The sequence below is a fragment of the Cebus imitator genome, unplaced genomic scaffold (assembly GCF_001604975.1).
Source record: "Cebus imitator isolate Cc_AM_T3 unplaced genomic scaffold, Cebus_imitator-1.0 Scaffold82, whole genome shotgun sequence".
NCBI lineage: Eukaryota > Metazoa > Chordata > Mammalia > Primates > Cebidae > Cebus > Cebus imitator.
In genome coordinates this window covers 3,121,432-3,138,748 of record NW_016107397.1, presented here as the reverse complement: position 1 = coordinate 3,138,748, position 17,317 = coordinate 3,121,432, and the positions used below count along the sequence as shown (strand labels likewise).

General features: G+C 58.1%; 2 protein-coding genes across 7 annotated transcripts; both read right to left on the bottom strand.

Annotated features, from left to right (window-relative positions):
* On the bottom strand, window positions 1-7,411 carry VGF (VGF nerve growth factor inducible). Of its 6 annotated transcripts, none has more exons than XM_037740278.1 (5): window positions 6,953-7,411; window positions 6,077-6,236; window positions 5,850-5,947; window positions 4,615-4,692; window positions 1-2,344 (listed from the first exon to the last, which is right to left on the bottom strand). In XM_037740278.1, exon 5 carries the CDS (start codon window positions 2,322-2,324, stop codon window positions 474-476), a length of 1,851 nt encoding a protein of 616 aa, XP_037596206.1. In that variant the 5' UTR covers window positions 2,325-2,344; window positions 4,615-4,692; window positions 5,850-5,947; window positions 6,077-6,236; window positions 6,953-7,411; the 3' UTR covers window positions 1-473. The 6 variants fall into 6 exon arrangements, with proteins under 6 accessions (XP_037596206.1, XP_037596208.1, XP_037596205.1 ...); XM_037740280.1 differs by having other exon boundaries at window positions 6,077-6,171; XM_037740277.1 differs by lacking the exon at window positions 6,953-7,411 and adding an exon at window positions 6,326-6,447.
* Window positions 7,412-7,948: 537 nt separating this feature from the next.
* On the bottom strand, window positions 7,949-17,024 carry NAT16 (N-acetyltransferase 16 (putative)). Its single transcript, XM_017533527.2, has 4 exons — window positions 16,765-17,024; window positions 11,969-12,374; window positions 10,682-10,906; window positions 7,949-10,062 (listed from the first exon to the last, which is right to left on the bottom strand). Exons 2-4 carry the CDS (start codon window positions 12,368-12,370, stop codon window positions 9,490-9,492), a joined length of 1,200 nt encoding a protein of 399 aa, XP_017389016.1. The 5' UTR covers window positions 12,371-12,374; window positions 16,765-17,024; the 3' UTR covers window positions 7,949-9,489.
* Between the last annotated feature and the right edge of the window lie 293 nt (window positions 17,025-17,317).

Here is a 17,317-nt window from a genome sequence, read left to right as displayed (position 1 = left end):
TCCTAATAAAATAGTCACTTTTATTTCTTAGCAAAACTATTTCCTCCGTGAGGGATATTTACAACAGAGAAAGGAAAGAAGGGGTCAATTCACAGCGACTTGGAGAGGTTGGAGGAGCTCGTGGAAAGGGCTGGAGACAGACACACTTCACACAATTAATTGGAACTGCTTTTTCCGGTTTCAGATGGGGACGTCCCCAGAGGGAGTTGATGGGGCCGGAGTCCCCCGCAGGGAGGGAACTGGCACAAACCAGCGGTCCTCCTGGGCTGGTCCCGGGTCACCCGTGGGTGAGCTCTGGGAGTTCGGGCTCTGGACCCGGGAAGGGGGTCTGGCCGGTCCCGGCGCAGCCTGGGAACGGGGGCGGGGCCGAGGGGCGGGGGCGGGGCGCATGCAAACACCGAGGGGGAGCTGGCGACACGGAGGGGGGCGGCGGCGCGCGCGGCGGGGGCGCGCGGGGGCGGGACCGGGGCGGGTCACGGGCGCCGGAGCAGCACGTGCTCGATGTAATTCTCCAGCTCCTCCTGCTCCTGCAGCCGGCGCTCCTCCGCCTCCGCCTCCTCCTGAGCGCGCCGAGCCTGGGCCTCCCGGCCGGGATAGTGGCGCGAAGGCGGCAAGGCGTGGTGGTAGTGGCGGCGGCGCGAGGCCGAGGGCGGCTGCAGTGTCCGCGGCCGGATGTAGTTGGGGAAGGGGTGGTACGGCCCTGGCGGGTACACCTCGTCCTCCTCCCGATCCCAGGGCGGGAGCACCTCGTTCCAGTCCGGCAGTTCTTCCCGAGCGGGGGCGGGGGCGGGGGGCGGGGGCTGCGGGGAGCGGACGTGGGTGGGAGCGGGGGCGACCCGGGGGGGCGGCACGGGCTCGGGAGGGGCGTTCTTCTTCCGCTTCCGTTTCTCCTCCACCTCCTCGATGATGCTGACCACGTCGTCCGCTGGCAGGTGGAGTTTGGTGGACAGCTCAATAAGGCTGTCGATCGTCTGCGGGTCCATCTCCTCGTCGTCGTCCTCCTCCTCCCCGCCCTCCTCTGCCCCCTTGGCCTCCTTCTGCCGGTGGCCCGGCGTCTCTTCCTGTGAGCGCTTGTCCTCCGCTCCGGCTTCCCCGTCCTCCTCCTCCGCGAACAGGAGCGCGTTCTGCCGCGCCCTCTCCGCCTCCTCCGCCTCTGCCTCCGCCTCCGCCGCCTCCTCATCCTCTTCCCCCACCCTCTCCTCCCCGCCGCGTCTCTCCTGCTCCGCCTCCTCCTCCTCCCGTGCACTCTCTCGCTCCTCCGCCGCCTCCTGCAGCCCCCGACCCCCCAGGCCGCGCTGCCGGGCCCCGCCCTGCAGCAAATACTGGAGCAGCAGGTCCGAGGCGAGGTCGGCCAGCCGCTCTTCCTGCGCCGCGGCCTGCCGCGTGGCCTCCGCCTGCCGCCGCCCGGCCTCCACCTGCGCCAGCCCTTGCTGGAGAAGGCGCTCGCCAGCCTCGGAGCCACCCAGGAGTGCGCTCTCCGGCCGGCGCGCCTTGGGGAACGGGGCGGCCAGGCCTTGGTACGCCTTGGACAGGGGTGCCAATGCCTCGCCTAGGTGTGTTTTGGGGGAGGACACTCCTTCCCCGAACTTGTGGGTTTCGGGAAGGGGCCCGCTCTCGGGCATACGCGCCTGGAATTGCGAGGGGACCGGGGGTGGCAGGGGCGCGCGCTCCGGGACGCGCGCCTGGAACTCTCCCCAGGAAGCGCGCCACACGCGTTCTGGCCCCGGGCTCTCCAGATTCACTCGGGTCAGCGTGTGCGTGCGGGTTTCAGTCTCTGCTGCTGCCGTCTCCTGCTGGCGCTTGGCGCTACTTGGACTAAAATCTCGCAGTTCCTGGAGCAGGGACGCAAGCGCCTCGAGCTCCTGGGAGGGATCGCTCGCTTCGGGACCATTCTCCGGAGTCTGAGGGCGAGGCGGAGCAGCGGGCGCCGGGCTCTCCGGCGCCGGGAGGCTGTGGGTCTGGCTGCGCACGGTCTCGGTCAGCAGAGCTTCAGCTGCTTCTTCCGCCGGCTCCTGCTGGGAGCCGCTAGGTGCTGGGGGCGAGGCGGGGCGGTCGAGTGCCTGCAGCAGCACCGCGGCCAGCGCCCGGGGATCCACGCCCTGGAAAAGCTCTCCCTCGTCCTGCGGCTCGGAATTCCGAGCGGCTCGGACCTCTGGGGCGCTGCCATCCTTTGGCCCGGGCACTGCGTCCCCCGCCACCGGCTCTTTATGCTCAGAGCTGAGGGGAGGAGGCTGCGCCTCAGGGCGACCAGAGGGTGCTGCCCCTAACGCCTTGATTAGCAGAAGGCAGAAGAGGGCGGAAGCCGGCCATCTGAGGGCTTTCATGACCAAGAGGCTGCCAGAGACTGAAAAATAGAAGGGACCAAAAAAAAAAGAGGATTTCTGTAAGAATTCCCCTTTCTAGATCTATGTTCCCTTCCCCCACCTTTCAGCAGGAAACCCAGGGTTTCCCTGATCCCCCTAACCTTACCCAGAAGAGGAACGTTTAGGAGCAAAGGAGGAAGATGTTGTGCCGATCTCTGGAGTCGTGTAAATGGGAAAAGAACGCCCGAAGCCCTCGCTTACCCAGGGCTTCCTCGCCCCCTTCCCTGAGCCATCTCACTGCCATCGCCCACGTACTAAGCAGCAATATGGGGGAAAAAAAAATCTCTGCTCCCTCCCTCCCCGTAGGACTCCCCGGATGGTGCGTGGGCGACTTCAGCAGCAAGAGAAAAAGCTGCGACTCCCCCGTTTACCGGGGACCCTTACCAGGAGGCTCCCGCTGTGCTTGCAACACCCCCATCGAGAGGAGAGAGAACCCTCCCTCGCGCCCACGGTTTGAGGGACGGACAGCGGAGTATTTACCAGCTGGTGTCACGAAGCGGGAGGTGGAGAGGAGGGTCGGGGCGGGATGGGGACTGGGGAAGATCGGGACGCGTCTGCCTCGGCTCCGAGCGGTGGCCGGGGTATGAGCGACGGTCGAGGTCTGGCGTCCCCTGGGCTGGGCTCAGCTGGGTCGGCGCGGCTCCGGGCGGCTCGCTCGCTCCGGCTTCAGCACGCTGGACAGCGCCCGCGCCTCCACCGCCTTATAAAGGGGAGCGCGCGGGGTCACGTGGGCGCGCCCCGCCCCATTGACGTCAATGTTCATTCATGGGGAAGCGGGCGGGCGCCTGGAGGAGGGAGGACGCTCTACGATTGGAGGGTGCCTGCCTCTGCCGGCCTGCGCCTGCGCGCTGGGGCCTTCGGCTGGAGGGGTGTGCGCTAGCGGAGCTCCGGGAAATGAATGAATGAATGAATGAATGAAATGCTGAAGCGGGCGGGGCGGGGGGCTATGAATGAATGAAGGAGGGACGAGGAGAAAAGGATGAATGAATGAATGGGAGAATGAATGGAAGGGTGGATGCAGAGGCGCTGGAAGGCGGGAGGGTGGGTTGCAGAGCAACTTGGAGCTGCTGGATGGAGTCCGCCGTTGCCGAGTGGACTTGGAAAAGGGCAGCCCCAGCGTCTGACTGGGCACCAGTGGGAGATAAATACTGGGGAGGGGAAGGATAAAGATTCGACAGCCGAGGAGGGGGCCGGGCTCGCCACCCCGAGACCACATGCCCAAGGACGGCATGAACCTGAGCACGGGGGGACATATCTGCGCGCCTGCCGGCGCTGTCCACGGATCGGCGGTGCGGGGTGGCAGCCCACTGGCAGGGGCAGATGGGTGGATCTTGCGGTTTTGGTAATCCCATCGGAAAGGGTCGGAGTCGGAAGAGAAGGGGGAAGGAATGAGGATGTGTGTGCCTCTGGGTCGTGTCTGTTTCTCGACCCGTGCTGTGTCTGGAGAAAAAGGTGTCTGTCCTTCTGTCCCCGGACTGCCGCGTGTGTCAAGGCCCCCCGCTGTGCCCCCTTCGACCCATCTCTTCCCATTCTCCCCCAGCCGCTTTCCCTCCAGCCACTTTCCTCCCCCAAGGACGTTTGGAGGGCGAGACCAGACCAGGTGGGGAGGGGGTTGCGCAGGTGGGGGGGTGACTCAACTCCAGCTCTCTCCACCGCTTAAAGGGAAGGTTTGAACGCGATGGGAGGGGGGCATGCAACGTCACAGATACCCCCTTTCTGCCACCAGACCCTTCGACCGTATCTCCTGCCAGAGAGGTTGGGGCTGGGGGCTTGGACAGCTAGAGGTTCCGGGGGTGGGGGGCGATGACGCACAGATTTGCGCAAAGAGAATCCATCAGCGAGCCGGGTCCGGTGAAGGGAGACCAGCAGTGGGCGGGGGTGGGGGAAGAGGACGGAAATGGGGAGGGGGCAGGGGAGAGGAGAGGGTGGCAAGGGGGGCAGCCACTGCAGGAATGAAGGGGAGGGAGGGAGGAAGGCTGGAGGGGGCTGCGGTGCTGGCAGAGAGCGGTGCGGGGGCGTGGACAGGGAAGGGGGGAACGACAATGACACACGCCAGACACACACGAACTGCGGACACAGAGATGCTCGTGGGCACACGCAGGGCACCCGCACCCTAAGACTCTGAAAACCGAGGTCAGGGCTGTCTGCCAGGGGCTCAAAGACTCTTTCAGAAACAGTCCTCACCCCCCTCCTCACCTCTTCCTAGAACTGACCCCCCTTCCAACCCCCCCCTCCCTACACACACACTCACGTGCTTTCTCTCTATAACCAGCAGTGGCTTCTCGCTTCCATCAGTGGCTCGACTTTCCCAGAAGAAAGCCCATCAGCTCTGCGGGGAAATAAATGGGGAGGAGTGGAGAGGGAGGAAAGAGAGAAGAGATGGGCGCAGGGGAGGAGGAAGAAAGGAAAGGATCTGGAACAGGTAGAAGGAACAGGCTAAAGGAGAGAGAGAGGGGGAAAAAAAAAAAACACTGAGAACCAAGGTGACAGTGGAGATTCCAAAGAAAGGAGGGAAAGAGGGGTTAGGAGACCCTGAGGCAGTGCCTCCCATCCCCACACACAACTAGCCACAGCTTCCCCTCCTTCCTTTCCTCTCCCCCCATCACCCCTTCATCTTCCCAGCCTGGATACAGAGAGCAGTGGGATGAGGAAGGGGTCACGTTACCTTCCTGAGGAGGATGAATCAGAGAGAGATGGCTCAGACATCTGGAGAGGGGGAGGGGAAGCCATCCAAGAGAGAAGGGAGAGGGGAGGGAGGGAGCCAAGGGGGCTGACTGAGTGCTGATGGGGATTAGAGACCAAGTTGCAAGATGAGAGACAGGCACCTAGAGAAACTATATTCGCCTGTGGGCTTGTGTGTGTGCACACACACCTGGGTGTGCATGTACATGGCCTGTGCACGTATGTTTACATGTGTGCAGAGATGAATTAGATACATGATGGGGGGAAAGAAAGGGAATGGGGGAAGCAATTGTGTATTTAATCAGATCAACAGTGGATGGGTATGGTAGTGTTTCCAATTTAACTGTGTGATGTTCTCTTCCATTCTGTGTGGCTGTGTTTGTGTTTGCTTCCAGCTGTATGTGTATGCGCGCAAGCATGTGTGTGTTGGGGGGGAGTTCTTATCTCTTCTTCATGCCTGTATGCCCATGCAGTTTGGGGTCTTTGAACACACCAAGTTTTGGGCATCTGCTGGTGTCCAAAAACTGTGCCTGGCTTGGTGGTACACAATAATGTGTGTGTAAGCATACACATGCCCCCACTCCCCATACCTCCCTTCCTCCACTTAAGCTCAGAAGCCCAGGAAGAGCTTCTCAGAAATCAGCATCCCCAGGGTTCCAGCATCCTGTGGTGAGGGAGCAGGGTGGAGGTGAATGCCTGGGGCACCAAAGGCTTGGAGATTTCACAATCTGGGTCTTGATTCCTTATGTCTGCATGGTCTCTGGACTCATTCTGTTTCTGCTTCTCTCCATCCTAGTTCCCTACCTGGGTCAGCTCGATCACACACTCCCCCCTCTACTGGGGGTGAGCTGTGCCCTTCATACCCTGCTGCCTTTAGGGGCTTCTGGACTGTGCACAGGTTCCTGGGATGGGGAAAGGAGAGAGACAGTGAGAAAAAGAAAGAGAACTGAAGAAAGTGGGAGAGACAGAGTGCTGGAAAAGGCAGAGCTGAGATGGGGACCTGGTTGGGGATGCCTGGTATTGGCTCTGACTTGTTTGTGTGAATCCATCATCTCTCTTTGTGTTTGTTCCTGAATCTCCCTCCAAGAGGGTAGCTGGAGAAGATAGGGTCCAGCATCGTAGGAATCTAAACTCAAGATTTGGAAAACCAGGGGATCGGGGAAGAGAACTGGGTCTTTTCCCTGAGAAGGTCTGGGAGAGAAAGAGAGAGCAGGGGCTTGTGGACCCCGAAGCTTACAGTTCCCCTCTTCTCCTACCCCTCCCCCCAACCGGTGACTCACCTCTGCAGCCTTTAACTGCGTCAGCCATGGTGGGGGGGCAGGCAGGGAGGGGGCACTTAATGAGAGGGGAAGGGGTCTTCACTTTGAATTCACAGAAGATGTTAAAGGCCCCCTGAAAATTGCCCCATTTAGAACACACTCTTGCCCTATCCCCTCCCCATCCCAGGGCTGGGGAGTCCTGGGGAAGGGACTGAGGGGAGGGCTAGGGGGCTACTGGAGAGTCTGGAATGATGAGTGATGGGAAGGGGGTGCTCACCCTGATTTTTAGTCCCGAGGTCCCACTCGCCCTCAGACCCCCACCCACTCCTGAGTGGGGGAGGGGAGACCCAGCAAGCGGGGGAGGGCAAAGCCGCAGAGATGAGTCACCAAGAAAGAGAGAGAGAAAGAGACAGAGAAGGGGAGAGACACGAAGAGAGAGCCACTGGAGAGACTAACACACACTCACACACTCAAATACATACACAGACACACACCATGAAGGTGGTATCCACCAAGAAAAAGAAAACCACTTCTGTAATCCTGAACCAGCCTCCTTCAACTTCCACCTGTCACACACACAACACACTGTCCTAAAGAATCACACAGAGATTGGGAGACACACCCACTTACACAAACACAGTGTCACACCTCGCCTAGCAGTCACCCAGACCGAGGCTGGAGATGTGTCCGGGGCGATGGAGATGTTCACTAAGTGTTCTCATTCATTCCTTTTACCAGGTGGAGGGAAGGGTGCCAAAACCCTCAAGGAATGCGACTTCAGAAATCCAAGACGCGGTTGCAGGGACTCACAGGCTGCGCTGTGCACACTCGACAATACACGCAAGTCGCCTGCTTCCGAGTCCACACGTACATAGTAACATATCAAGCATCGTCCTCATCAAAAAAGAAAACAACAAAAAAAGCCACTTGAGGTACCTGATTCTGAGGTACACCAGGCACGTTGTCTCGAATCCATCCCACCCAGACACCCCCTGATTCGTGCACACATGTCCAGAAACGCAGACACACAAAGACGCCCACGGACACACTCACACGGACGAAAACCACCTTGTGCTGCCTCGCCCGCGTCCGCGCACGTCCTGGCGCCCCCGCGTGTTACTTTGGGGGATCGCAGTCTCTGCCGCTCCAGAGCAGGCTGGATGGGGGGCGGTGCCCAGGCTCTCTCCACCTCCTCCCCACACCATGGGTTGCCCACCTAGAAATGGAGAAGGCGAGCCAGGCTGGCCACGGGCGACTCTGGAACTGGGAGTTAGATGCCTGGATCCTGGCTGATGGAAGCTGGTCTTTGATACCAAGCGGGACTTGGGAGAAGAACCCACAGAATTTGGGGAGCAGCAGATCCCCAGATCCAGGGAAAAACAAGGCCGGGGCGAGTCAGAGGGCAGTGCTGCTGCCCACCTCGGTCCTGAGCAGCGGTTTCTTTCCTCAATTGGCAAGGGTGGGGTAGGGGCACACGGCCAGCAGCCCACCCCAGAACCCCTCCCCACCTCTTCCCTCTCCCCACAAAGTCATTAGCCCCATTGCCACAGGGCTTAGAGATCCTCTCTGATACAGGCTGCTGGGGAAAGGGGAAGGTAATGTGTCTCATCCCTCCCCACTGAGAAGTGAAACAGACACAGAGGATGGCCAGAAGGTCCATTTTATTGTCATACAGTCGTGGTTGCTGTGACAAGGAGGGTGGCAGCATGGCCATGTCTGCCTGGCACAGGAGGCAGCCAAGCAGAGCATCACAGTAGCAAAACCACAGCTGGGGAAAGTGGTGAAGTGGCAGCTGGCCCCCATTCGACCTGCTGGTGTCCCCCTCTGCCGATGTAGATCCCATCCCCAGCAAACCCCAAACTCACTGCCAACATTCTCCTAGCACCTAGGCATTGCCCAACAAGAAGTTCAAGCGAGAATCATCAGACAGCGTGAAGTTCTAGGTCATGCTCTAGGCTTGGGACACCTGGGTTCTATTCGCTGGGAGGCTCCCAGCTACTTTGAGTGACTTAGAAGTCACTTTGATCTTTCCCAGACTTCTGTTTTCTTCCTCTGCCTGTGATGTGGGGATCCAACATTGGAGACAGCGCTGTGCAGATGCAGCTGTTACTACTTGCAATTAAATAGAAGACTCTCAAAGTTCTAAAAGCATAAATGATCTAGAGGAAGGGAGTGGTGTCCAGAAATACCAGGAGGTGGGGATTCCAGTTGCACTAGAAGGCAGCCTGGTTGGAACCAGGAGACAGCCCCTATGCCAGGCTGAGGGACCTGCCCTCCACTATACCAAACTCTCCAGCCAGAACCCCCGCCCACCCCTCCACCCCCGCCTGGGTGAGCTGGGGCACGGGGGAGCCTGCAAAACAGCAACGTTGTGCAAAGCCGGAGGAAACCCCAGTGAGAAAGACAGACTCAGAAAGTGCATCACCAAGGTGAACAAGAATCCAAACGGGGAGCATTCTAAATACATTTCATTTTACAGGGTTTCTCTCTCTGGATTGACACTGGGCTGGTGATGGAAAGCGGAACAGAGGGGCAGGAAAATGAGCACTGCGGCGCTAAGGTGCTAAGGGTCGTAGAGATCCAGACAGGATGAGGAGGGGGGGCTAGAGAGAAGTGTGGAGAGGGCACTGATCTCTGATACCAGAGACTTGAGCGGGGGGAGGGAGTTAGGGGTCGGGAGGGAAGTGCAGTGCCGGTTTTGAGGGCTTTAAAAAGGGCAGGAGGAAGAAAAGAAACCCGGATTGAGCGGCTGCGCTCGGGGAGGAGGCTGGGTATCCCACACACTCTTGCGCGCTTCCACCCACGAGGGGGCAGAAGGGAGAAGCCAGGAAAGGCAGAGTTCACGCCGGGGCTGGGGTGATGGACAGGGAAGGACTCCGAAGCCTGTGCTGGGACCAGTTCTTTGGAATAGAAGAGAGTGGATAACAGCAGCGCAAGCCCGCCCCGCCCCCAAATCCGGCAGTTCAGGTCAGGGCATAGGCAATAGTGTTTGGGGGCTCTAGAGGCGAGATGGTAAGGGGAAAAGGGACAGCGTGGGGGGACCTGCGCCGGTAAGGGTGAGAGTCAGAGGGGACTTCCCAAGGGAGGCCGAGTAGGAAATGGCAGGGAAGAGGCTGGCTGGGGAAACTACGGAAGGGGGCGGGTCCAAAGTGCTTCATTTTGCCCCACTCCGCCAGAGGAGAGCCTCAGATGTCGGCCTCCAGCAGGTACTGTTCAGTATAACCCTTCACCAGCTCCAGCCCCAGCCCGGCCTGGCAGAAGTCAGCCAGCTGTGACCACAGCTGGGGCTCCAGGAAGAGCTGGCACATGACGTTGAGGCCGGCGAGGCGCGGGGTCTGGCGCTGCAGGTGCCACACCAACTGGCTCTGCACCTGCGCGCCGTCGCTGCCGAAGGCGTCGATGTTGAGGTAGCGCCAAGTGCCGTCCCCGCCGTGCGGGATGGGGAAGGGACGCGTGCACAGCGTGAGCACGCGCGGGCGCGCGAGGCTGTCCACGCGCCACTCCAGGCCCTTAGCCGCCAGCAGGCGCAGGTTGCTCTCGCTGGGCCGGTAGGGCTGCCAGTCCTGGATGATGGTCCCGCCCGGAAGCACGTCGCGCTGCACGGAGGGCGACAACAGGAGGCGTGCCACGTCGCCGCCTGCCTCGGACACGGCCTCGGTGGGCAGCGGCGAGAAGGTGCCGGAGGTCCGCAGCTCCGCCAGCCGCGCGCCCAGCCGGGCCAGCAGCGCTGACGCGTTGAATCGGACCAAAAGGATGGCCTGCGGGGGGCACGAGTGAGCGCGAGGCGGGCGCGGGAGGGTTGGTAAGCCTGGCGCCTCTCGGCAGGAATCTTCACTCCACGTTCACGCCCACGGGCTCCAGAGGAGCGACCGTGACGGCTCCGGGCGGAGTGGGGGTATGGGAAAGCCTGGGTTTCAAGGGTACCAGAGAGGGACCAGGGGCACGGGCTCCCAATACCTGGATCCCCAAGGAGAGTTGGGATCAGTGTGGAGTAACCAGGGAACCGAGGGTGCGGGTCCCCGGGTCTCCAGGGACGTGACAGCCAGGGAGGCCGATCAGTGAGTAGGATTAGGGAGGCGCAGAGGGAGGACAAAGGCTCAGAGGAGGATGCTTGGGTCCCTGAACAGAGGCAGGATCCTAGGGGAGGCAAGGTCCCCGAAGTTGGGATGTAAGGTTTCAGGCTGGGAGTCAGGAGTCTGACTTCCCCTGAGTCAAAGGGTCTGGTAAGGACTGGAAGTCTCAGGGCAAGGCTCATGGGCCGCACCACTCCGTAGAGCCTGGAGAGAAAGCAAACTCGGGCTCCGCTGGGCGTGGGGAAGGTCTCCCCGTGTGCCCCAGCAGAGAGGCCCAGCCATCCGAGCTCCCCGTCCTTCTCACCTGCTTGGTGATTAGGCGGTATTTCTTCAGCTCCCGGGGGCCCAGCTGGTCGTCCCGGGTGAGCCGTGCCACCTTGACCCCCGGGTGCTGTTGCTTGACCAGCTGCGAGCAGTAGCGCTGCAGCAGCCCAGCCACGCCCTTCCCGCGCTCCCAGGGCGCCACGCGCAGCCCCTCCACCAGCGCCGTCTCCCCGGCGTCGATCACGTTCACCGACTCCAGCGCGATCTGCGGACCGAGGCCGTTAGCTGGGGACCCTCCCCGCCTCTGCCCCTGCCAGGGCTGTCGGCTCACTGAGCTCTTCTCTTCCCACACGCTGAGCACTCCGTCGACATCACCCGGGCACCAGGCCAGGCCTGGGGCAGCACGGCACCTGGGCCTCAGATTCCAGAGCCGGCAGAACAGTCATTCGGGGGGTCTCGTCCACCTTTTTTTTTTTTTTTTTTTTTTTTTTTTTTTAATTTAAGGCAGGGTCTCGTCATCCCAGGCTGGAGTGCTGTGGTGCGATCACAGCTCACTGCAGCCTCAAGCTCCTGGGCTCAAGCGATTCCCCCCGCCCCCAGCCTCCCTACTAGCTAGGACGGCAGGCACGCACCCCGACTCCCGGCTTTTTATTTATTTTTATTTTTTAGAGACAGGGGTCTCACAAGTTGCCTAGGCTGGTCTGAAACTCCGAGGCTCAAGTGATCCTCCCGCCTCGGCCTCCCAAAAAGCTAAGGTTACAGGCGTCAGCCGCCGCGCCCGGCCCCTTCCACCTCTCCAGATGCTCCAGCTCCGAGTGCAACAGGTCCCGGACCGTTCGCCACGCCCCTTACTTGGCTCCTCCCCCGGGAGCTTGCCACGCCCACTTCATCTTAGCTCCTCCCCCAGCCCAACTCTAGGCTCTTTCTGCTCCTGGCTTCCAGGTCCTCTTCGGGCAAGGGTTCCCTGTGCTGGGGGGTCCTGGTCCCAGTCTAGCTGCTCCCACCCCTAGCCTACCCCCTCTATCCTGCTCCTCACTTCTTGCTCTCTTGCCCCCAGGAACTTCTCCAGTGGATCCTCAAACTTTGAAGCGCTCTCCTGTTCCTCCGCTTTCTCTGCTTTCGGAGTCCTCCACGTCCTCCACCCCACCCTCACTGACATAGCCCCTGGATCCACACTGCACGCCTTGCTTTTTGGTCCTAAAGCAGACTCTGCTTCCTCGGCATCCGGACGAAGGCTGGAAAGAAGCTCTCCCCCTCCTTGTCCTAAGATCCACGCACCCGCTGGTGGCTTCACCCCATGTCACCTCGGCCCTGCCCCCGGGCTCACCACGCCTCCGTTGCGCTTGGCCAGCACCACTGTGCGGTCGGGGTCCCGGAGCCAGCTGTGGTAGCGGCTGGGAAGGTAGTCCAGGCCACCGTAGATGCCGCCCGAGATGGCCATCACCTCCTCAAACTCCCGTTCCGTGGCCACCACGAAGTCCAATGGCTCGGCCTCAGCCTCAGGCCCTGATCCCGACCTAGGCTCAGCCCCCGACAACTCGGCCTTGGCCTCGGGCCCTGACTTGGCACCCAGGGGCTCAGCCTCAGCCTCAGGCCCGGATCTGGACCTGAGCTTGGTCTCCACCTCCTGTGGCCGGGTTTCGGAGCTCGGCTCTGCATCTCCGGCAGCCTCCTTTTCCGGCTTGGGGACCTCTGAGGTGGCTGTACCACAGCTGGCTTCCAGCTTCATGACCCTGCAGAAAAAAGAAAATACAGCACCTGGATCAGAGCCCTTTGTTTCCACATCTGGGCCCCTGCACACAAATGGTCCCAATGCCCCTTTCTATAGAAACCCCCCCTTTTATTTATTTATTTTTGTGAGAGAGAGTTTCCTTCTGTTGCCCAAGCTGGAGTGCAGTGGCGCAATCTCGGCTCACTGCAACCTCTGCCTCCCGGGTTCAAGTGATTCTCCTGCCTCAGCCTCCCGAGTTGCTGGGACTACAGGCACATGCCACCATACCCAGCTAATTTTTGTATTTTTAGTAGAGACAGAATTTCACCATGTTGGCCAGGCTGGTCTTGAACTCCTGACTTCAGGTGATCCTCCCACCTTAGCCTCCCAAAGTGCTGTAATTACAGGCGTGAGCCATCACATTGGCCCCTTTCTTCCTTTCTTCTTATTTTTAAATACAGATAGGAATCTCACTATGTTACCCAGACTGGTCTTGAAATCCTGGGTTCGAGCGATCCTCCTACCTAAGCCTCCCAAAGTGCTGGAACTACAAGTGTGAGTCACTGTACCTGCCCCACAAACACCCTTTCTTTTCTGCTGTCCACACAGACCCCGGGTGTGAAGCGTTCCCAGATCCCTTCCTCCTTCCACCAGCTTTCAGAAATTCCAGCTCTACCCACTCCACTCCTACCGGATGCTCCCTAACAGTCAGAAACTCAGAACCCTGTGAGCTCCCCATACACAGCCCCAGATATCCTCCAGGCCCAGCCAGCAACCAGGGACCCAGTCAAAAGAAAGACGGCACTTGGGGGTAGTTAAAAAAAAAAAAAAAAAAAAAAAAAAAAAGGAAGGCTGGGGCTGGGAGGCTCATGCCTGTACTCCCAGCACTTTGGGAGGCCAAGGCAGGTGGATTGGCTGAGTCTTGGAGCTTAAGAACAGCCTGGACAACATAGTGAGACCCTATCTCTACAAAAAATGAGCTGGGCATGGTGGTGCGGTGGGCCTGTAATTTCAGCTACTCTGGAGGCTGAGGTGGGAGGATCGTTGGAGTCAAAGAGGCAAAGGTTGCAGTGAGCCATGATCACACCACCGCCCACCAGCCTGGGTGACAGAGAGCGAGACTGTCTCAAAAAAATAAAAAAATAAAAATAAATAAAGGCACACTCCTTCAAGGATCCCATCACCTCTCTAAGACCTCTACAAGGACAACATGAGAAACTTCCACCATCACCCCTCTGTCCACAAGAGGGTTCCCAGAGAAGAGTGGGGGATTCACCCCCACTCCATGTCCTGCCACCGCCATCTACAGTCTCAGGGCAAAGGGAGGAGGGTGTAGACCACAAATCTCCTCCATATTGCTGCCCTAGTTCCCTGTCCCTCCACCTCCGCCTCTTGACACACACATTCAAATATAAGCAAGATACTCAGCTCCACTAGAAAATGTCAAGCCCTTGTTCTCTAGTGAAAGAACCAACAACAACAACAAAAAAGAAAATGTCAAGCCAGTCCGACGCAGTGGCTCAGCCAAGGTGGGTAGTTCACCTGAGGTCAGGAGATCAAGACCAGCCTAGCCAGCTTCATGAAACCCCATCTCTGCCAGAAATACAAAAATTAGCTCGGCATGGTGGTGGACACCTGTAATCCCAGCTACTAGGGAGGCTGAGGAACAAGAATCACTTGAACCTGGGAGGTGGAGGTTGCAGCAAGCTGAGGTTGAGCCACTGCACTCCAGCCTGGGCAACAGAATGAGACTCTGTCTCAAGAGAAAACCCCCCCACCTTCCTCCCTTCCTTCCTTTCCTCTCTTTGTCTCCCTGTTTCCTTTTTCTTGCTGATTTTATGCAAAGGGCTAGCATTCTCATCTCTCTTTTTTCAGGTTTAATCCTTATTTTAATAAAGTTTTCAAGCAAAAAAAAAAAGAAAAGAAAATGTTAAGCCATTTCTTCTAAGCCAATCAACCCCTCCTTTCCTTCCGTCTGCCCCTCTTCCCCATGGGGAGACTTGGGCTCTGTCCAATCAGGGACTAGGAACCGTTTTAAAAGGACTCTGTCAGAGCGTCACCAAAATAAAAGGAAAGCCCCCTATCCAAGTCCCAGTGACTTCTGTTTCTAGGCCTGTCTCTTCCAGACCAGCCAAACCAACCAATCCAATCCCCCCTCTCTCTTTCAACCAATTATAATGCTCACCTCAGATAACCTACATTAAGCCTTATTAGCCAACATCCCAAGGGCACACAGACCAGCTACTCTGTGGGGGTGATATTGACTTGGCTGCACTTTTATTTATTTATTTTTTTGACAGAAGCCTGACCTAGGTTTGGGGAAAGTTGACCAGCAGTGGCACTGAGTAATGGTTTGCCCTCCCAAGCCGTAAACAGAGCTTGCCTAAACGAGGTATGCTTGCCATACAAACCAAGCTTCGAAACAAGAGTTCCATCTCCCTCTTTCTTTTCTGATTCTTTCTCATCTGATTCCACCTGGAGATTAATTACCTGGGTATGGAGCCAGCATTATCAGAGGAGAGGAGGAAGCCAAGCTCAGAGGACTTAGAGCCCCTGATGGGTCCATTAGAGACCATCAAGTTCAACCCCTTCTTTTCACAATCAAGGAGATTAAGAGCCTTGCGCGAGATGAATTGGCTTGGGCAAAGCCAGGCTAAAAATTAAGTTTCCTTGGCTTCCAGGCCAGGGGGAAGATCTCTTATTATTGTTGTTGTTGTTTGTTTATTTAATTTTTTTCTTTTGAGACAAGTTCTTGCTTTATCACCCAGGCTGGAGTGCAGTGGCACCATCATAGCTCACTGCAGCCTCAACCTCCTGGACTCAAGCGATCCTCCCCCCTCAGCTTCCCATGTTGCTGGGACTACAGGCAGGTGCCACCACACCTGGCTAATTTTTAAAATGTTTAATTTTTTTGTAGAGATGGGGTCCCACTATGTTACCCAAGCTGGTCTTGAACTCCTGGGCTCAAGCGATCCTCCCACCTCCGGTTCCTAAAGTGCTGGGCTGTTACGTGTGAGTCACCATGCCCAGCCAAGATCTGTTTTTAGTGTATCTGGATCTCTGAACCCAGCCTGAAGAGCAAGGAGAGGCACTACTGGGTCCTTGAACAGGAGCTGAAGGGTCCAAGTGGGCTAAGCTTATGAAGCAGAGATGGGGTTGCTGGGAGCTCCCCCACTGTCTGGCCCACAGTGTAAGCAATCCCTCTGATACCACACAAACCTCCATTCCTGGGACCAGCCCAGCCCCAGACCTCTTGCATTACACTCTGGCGACAATGGGTCCCAAAGAAGAGCAAGTTAGCTCTTGACTACATCTGCAGCTCCAGGCAACATGGACCAGCTGTTCATGGGAAATTCAGTGGTGCCGCCAGCAATACCCTCACTGCCCACAAAGGTGATGAGGTGTGACAACTAGTAGACTGAAACCCACCTGACTCACTCAAGACATTCGGCTCCAGTTTCCTTCCCTTGCTTACAGGAAGGGAGGCCCTTTCCCGATGGTATTTCTACATCTCAGATAAGGTTGCTTGTGGTGAGGGGCAGGGGTAGGGGTGGACGTGGGGAGTTCCCAGTGTCATGGAAAAGGAAGAGCTTTCCAACGTATCCCTCAACTTTCAACCTGGGCACAACCTCTAGCCCTATTCCCTTTTTGGGGACATGAACAAAGGTTCCCAGGTTCTTAAACCTTGGAGGAGGTAATAAAACAGGTCAGGGATTCCAGGCCAAGCCAAAGCTGTGGGCTGGCCCTGTAACCTTGCTTCACATGCTGACTAGTTCCTGCCCTCCAGTCCAGCACCCTCCAATCTGGCTCCTTGGTTGTCTAGGCAAAGACAGAGGCAGCTGGTGCCTCCAGGGCACTGTGGGAGGTGTAGTCCAGATATCTCCTGGACCAAGCTCCCTTCCTAAAGAGAAACAACATTTCTTGGCCAGGCAGAGTGGCTCATGCCTGTAATCCCAGCACTTTGGGAGTCAGAGGCAGGTGAATCTCCTGACATTGGGAGTTCAAGACCAGCCTGACTAACGTGGTGAAACCTCTTCTCTACTAAAAACACACACATACACAATTAGCCAGGCATGGTGGCAGGCACCTGTAATCCCAGCTACTCGGGAGGCTGAGGCAGGAGAATCGCTTGAATCCTGGAGGCGGGGGCTGCAATGAGCAGAGATGGCACCACTGCACTCCAGTCTGGGCAATAAGAGAGAAACTCTGTCTCAAAATAAAATAAAATAAAATAAAATAAAATAAAAAGAGGGACAGCATTTCTCTCTCCATCCCTATCCCCACATCCTTGGGGACCTTCTTGAAATCTCATAAATATGAATGATTGCTTTGGGGAGGGGGGGATTGGAGTAACAGCTGGGCATGCTGGGAGCCCACCCGCTTGCACCCCACTCCCACCGCACCCCACACACCTGAAATATCGCTGCCCTTGAGGCCGACGGCTTCTTGACTCTGGGGAGGGAGGAGAGGGAGGGAAGGGGGAGACCAGTCGCCGGAGAGGCGGAGACAAAGAAGGCAGCTGCACAAAGCGCCCGAAGATGAGAGCGAAAAGGACGGGAATGGAGGCAGAGAGCAGACAAAAGCAGACAGGAGATGCGGCCGCAGGGGATGGGCAGGGAGGCTGGAGGAGGCTCCGACACCGAATCACAGATATGACACCTCGTGATTCCGGGACCTGCAGATGCCAACAACAACAAAAAATTCTAGCACGCACCCCCTCCCCTGGGACACCATAAATAGAAAGGAGCGTGACACACCCCCTTCGCCCCGGGGTTTGTGGGGCGGGGAGCCGGGGAGGAGAAGGGGTCAAGGGGAAAAGAAAGTCAGAAAAAAGGCTGGAAGAGAACAATCCTGGAAACCGAGACAGGGGAGAGGCAATAAAGTGGGGGCGGAAGGGAAGGCCCGGGGGGTGGGCAGAGGCAGGGCGGAGGAAGAGGGCCCAGCGAAAGGGGGGGACGCTCCCAG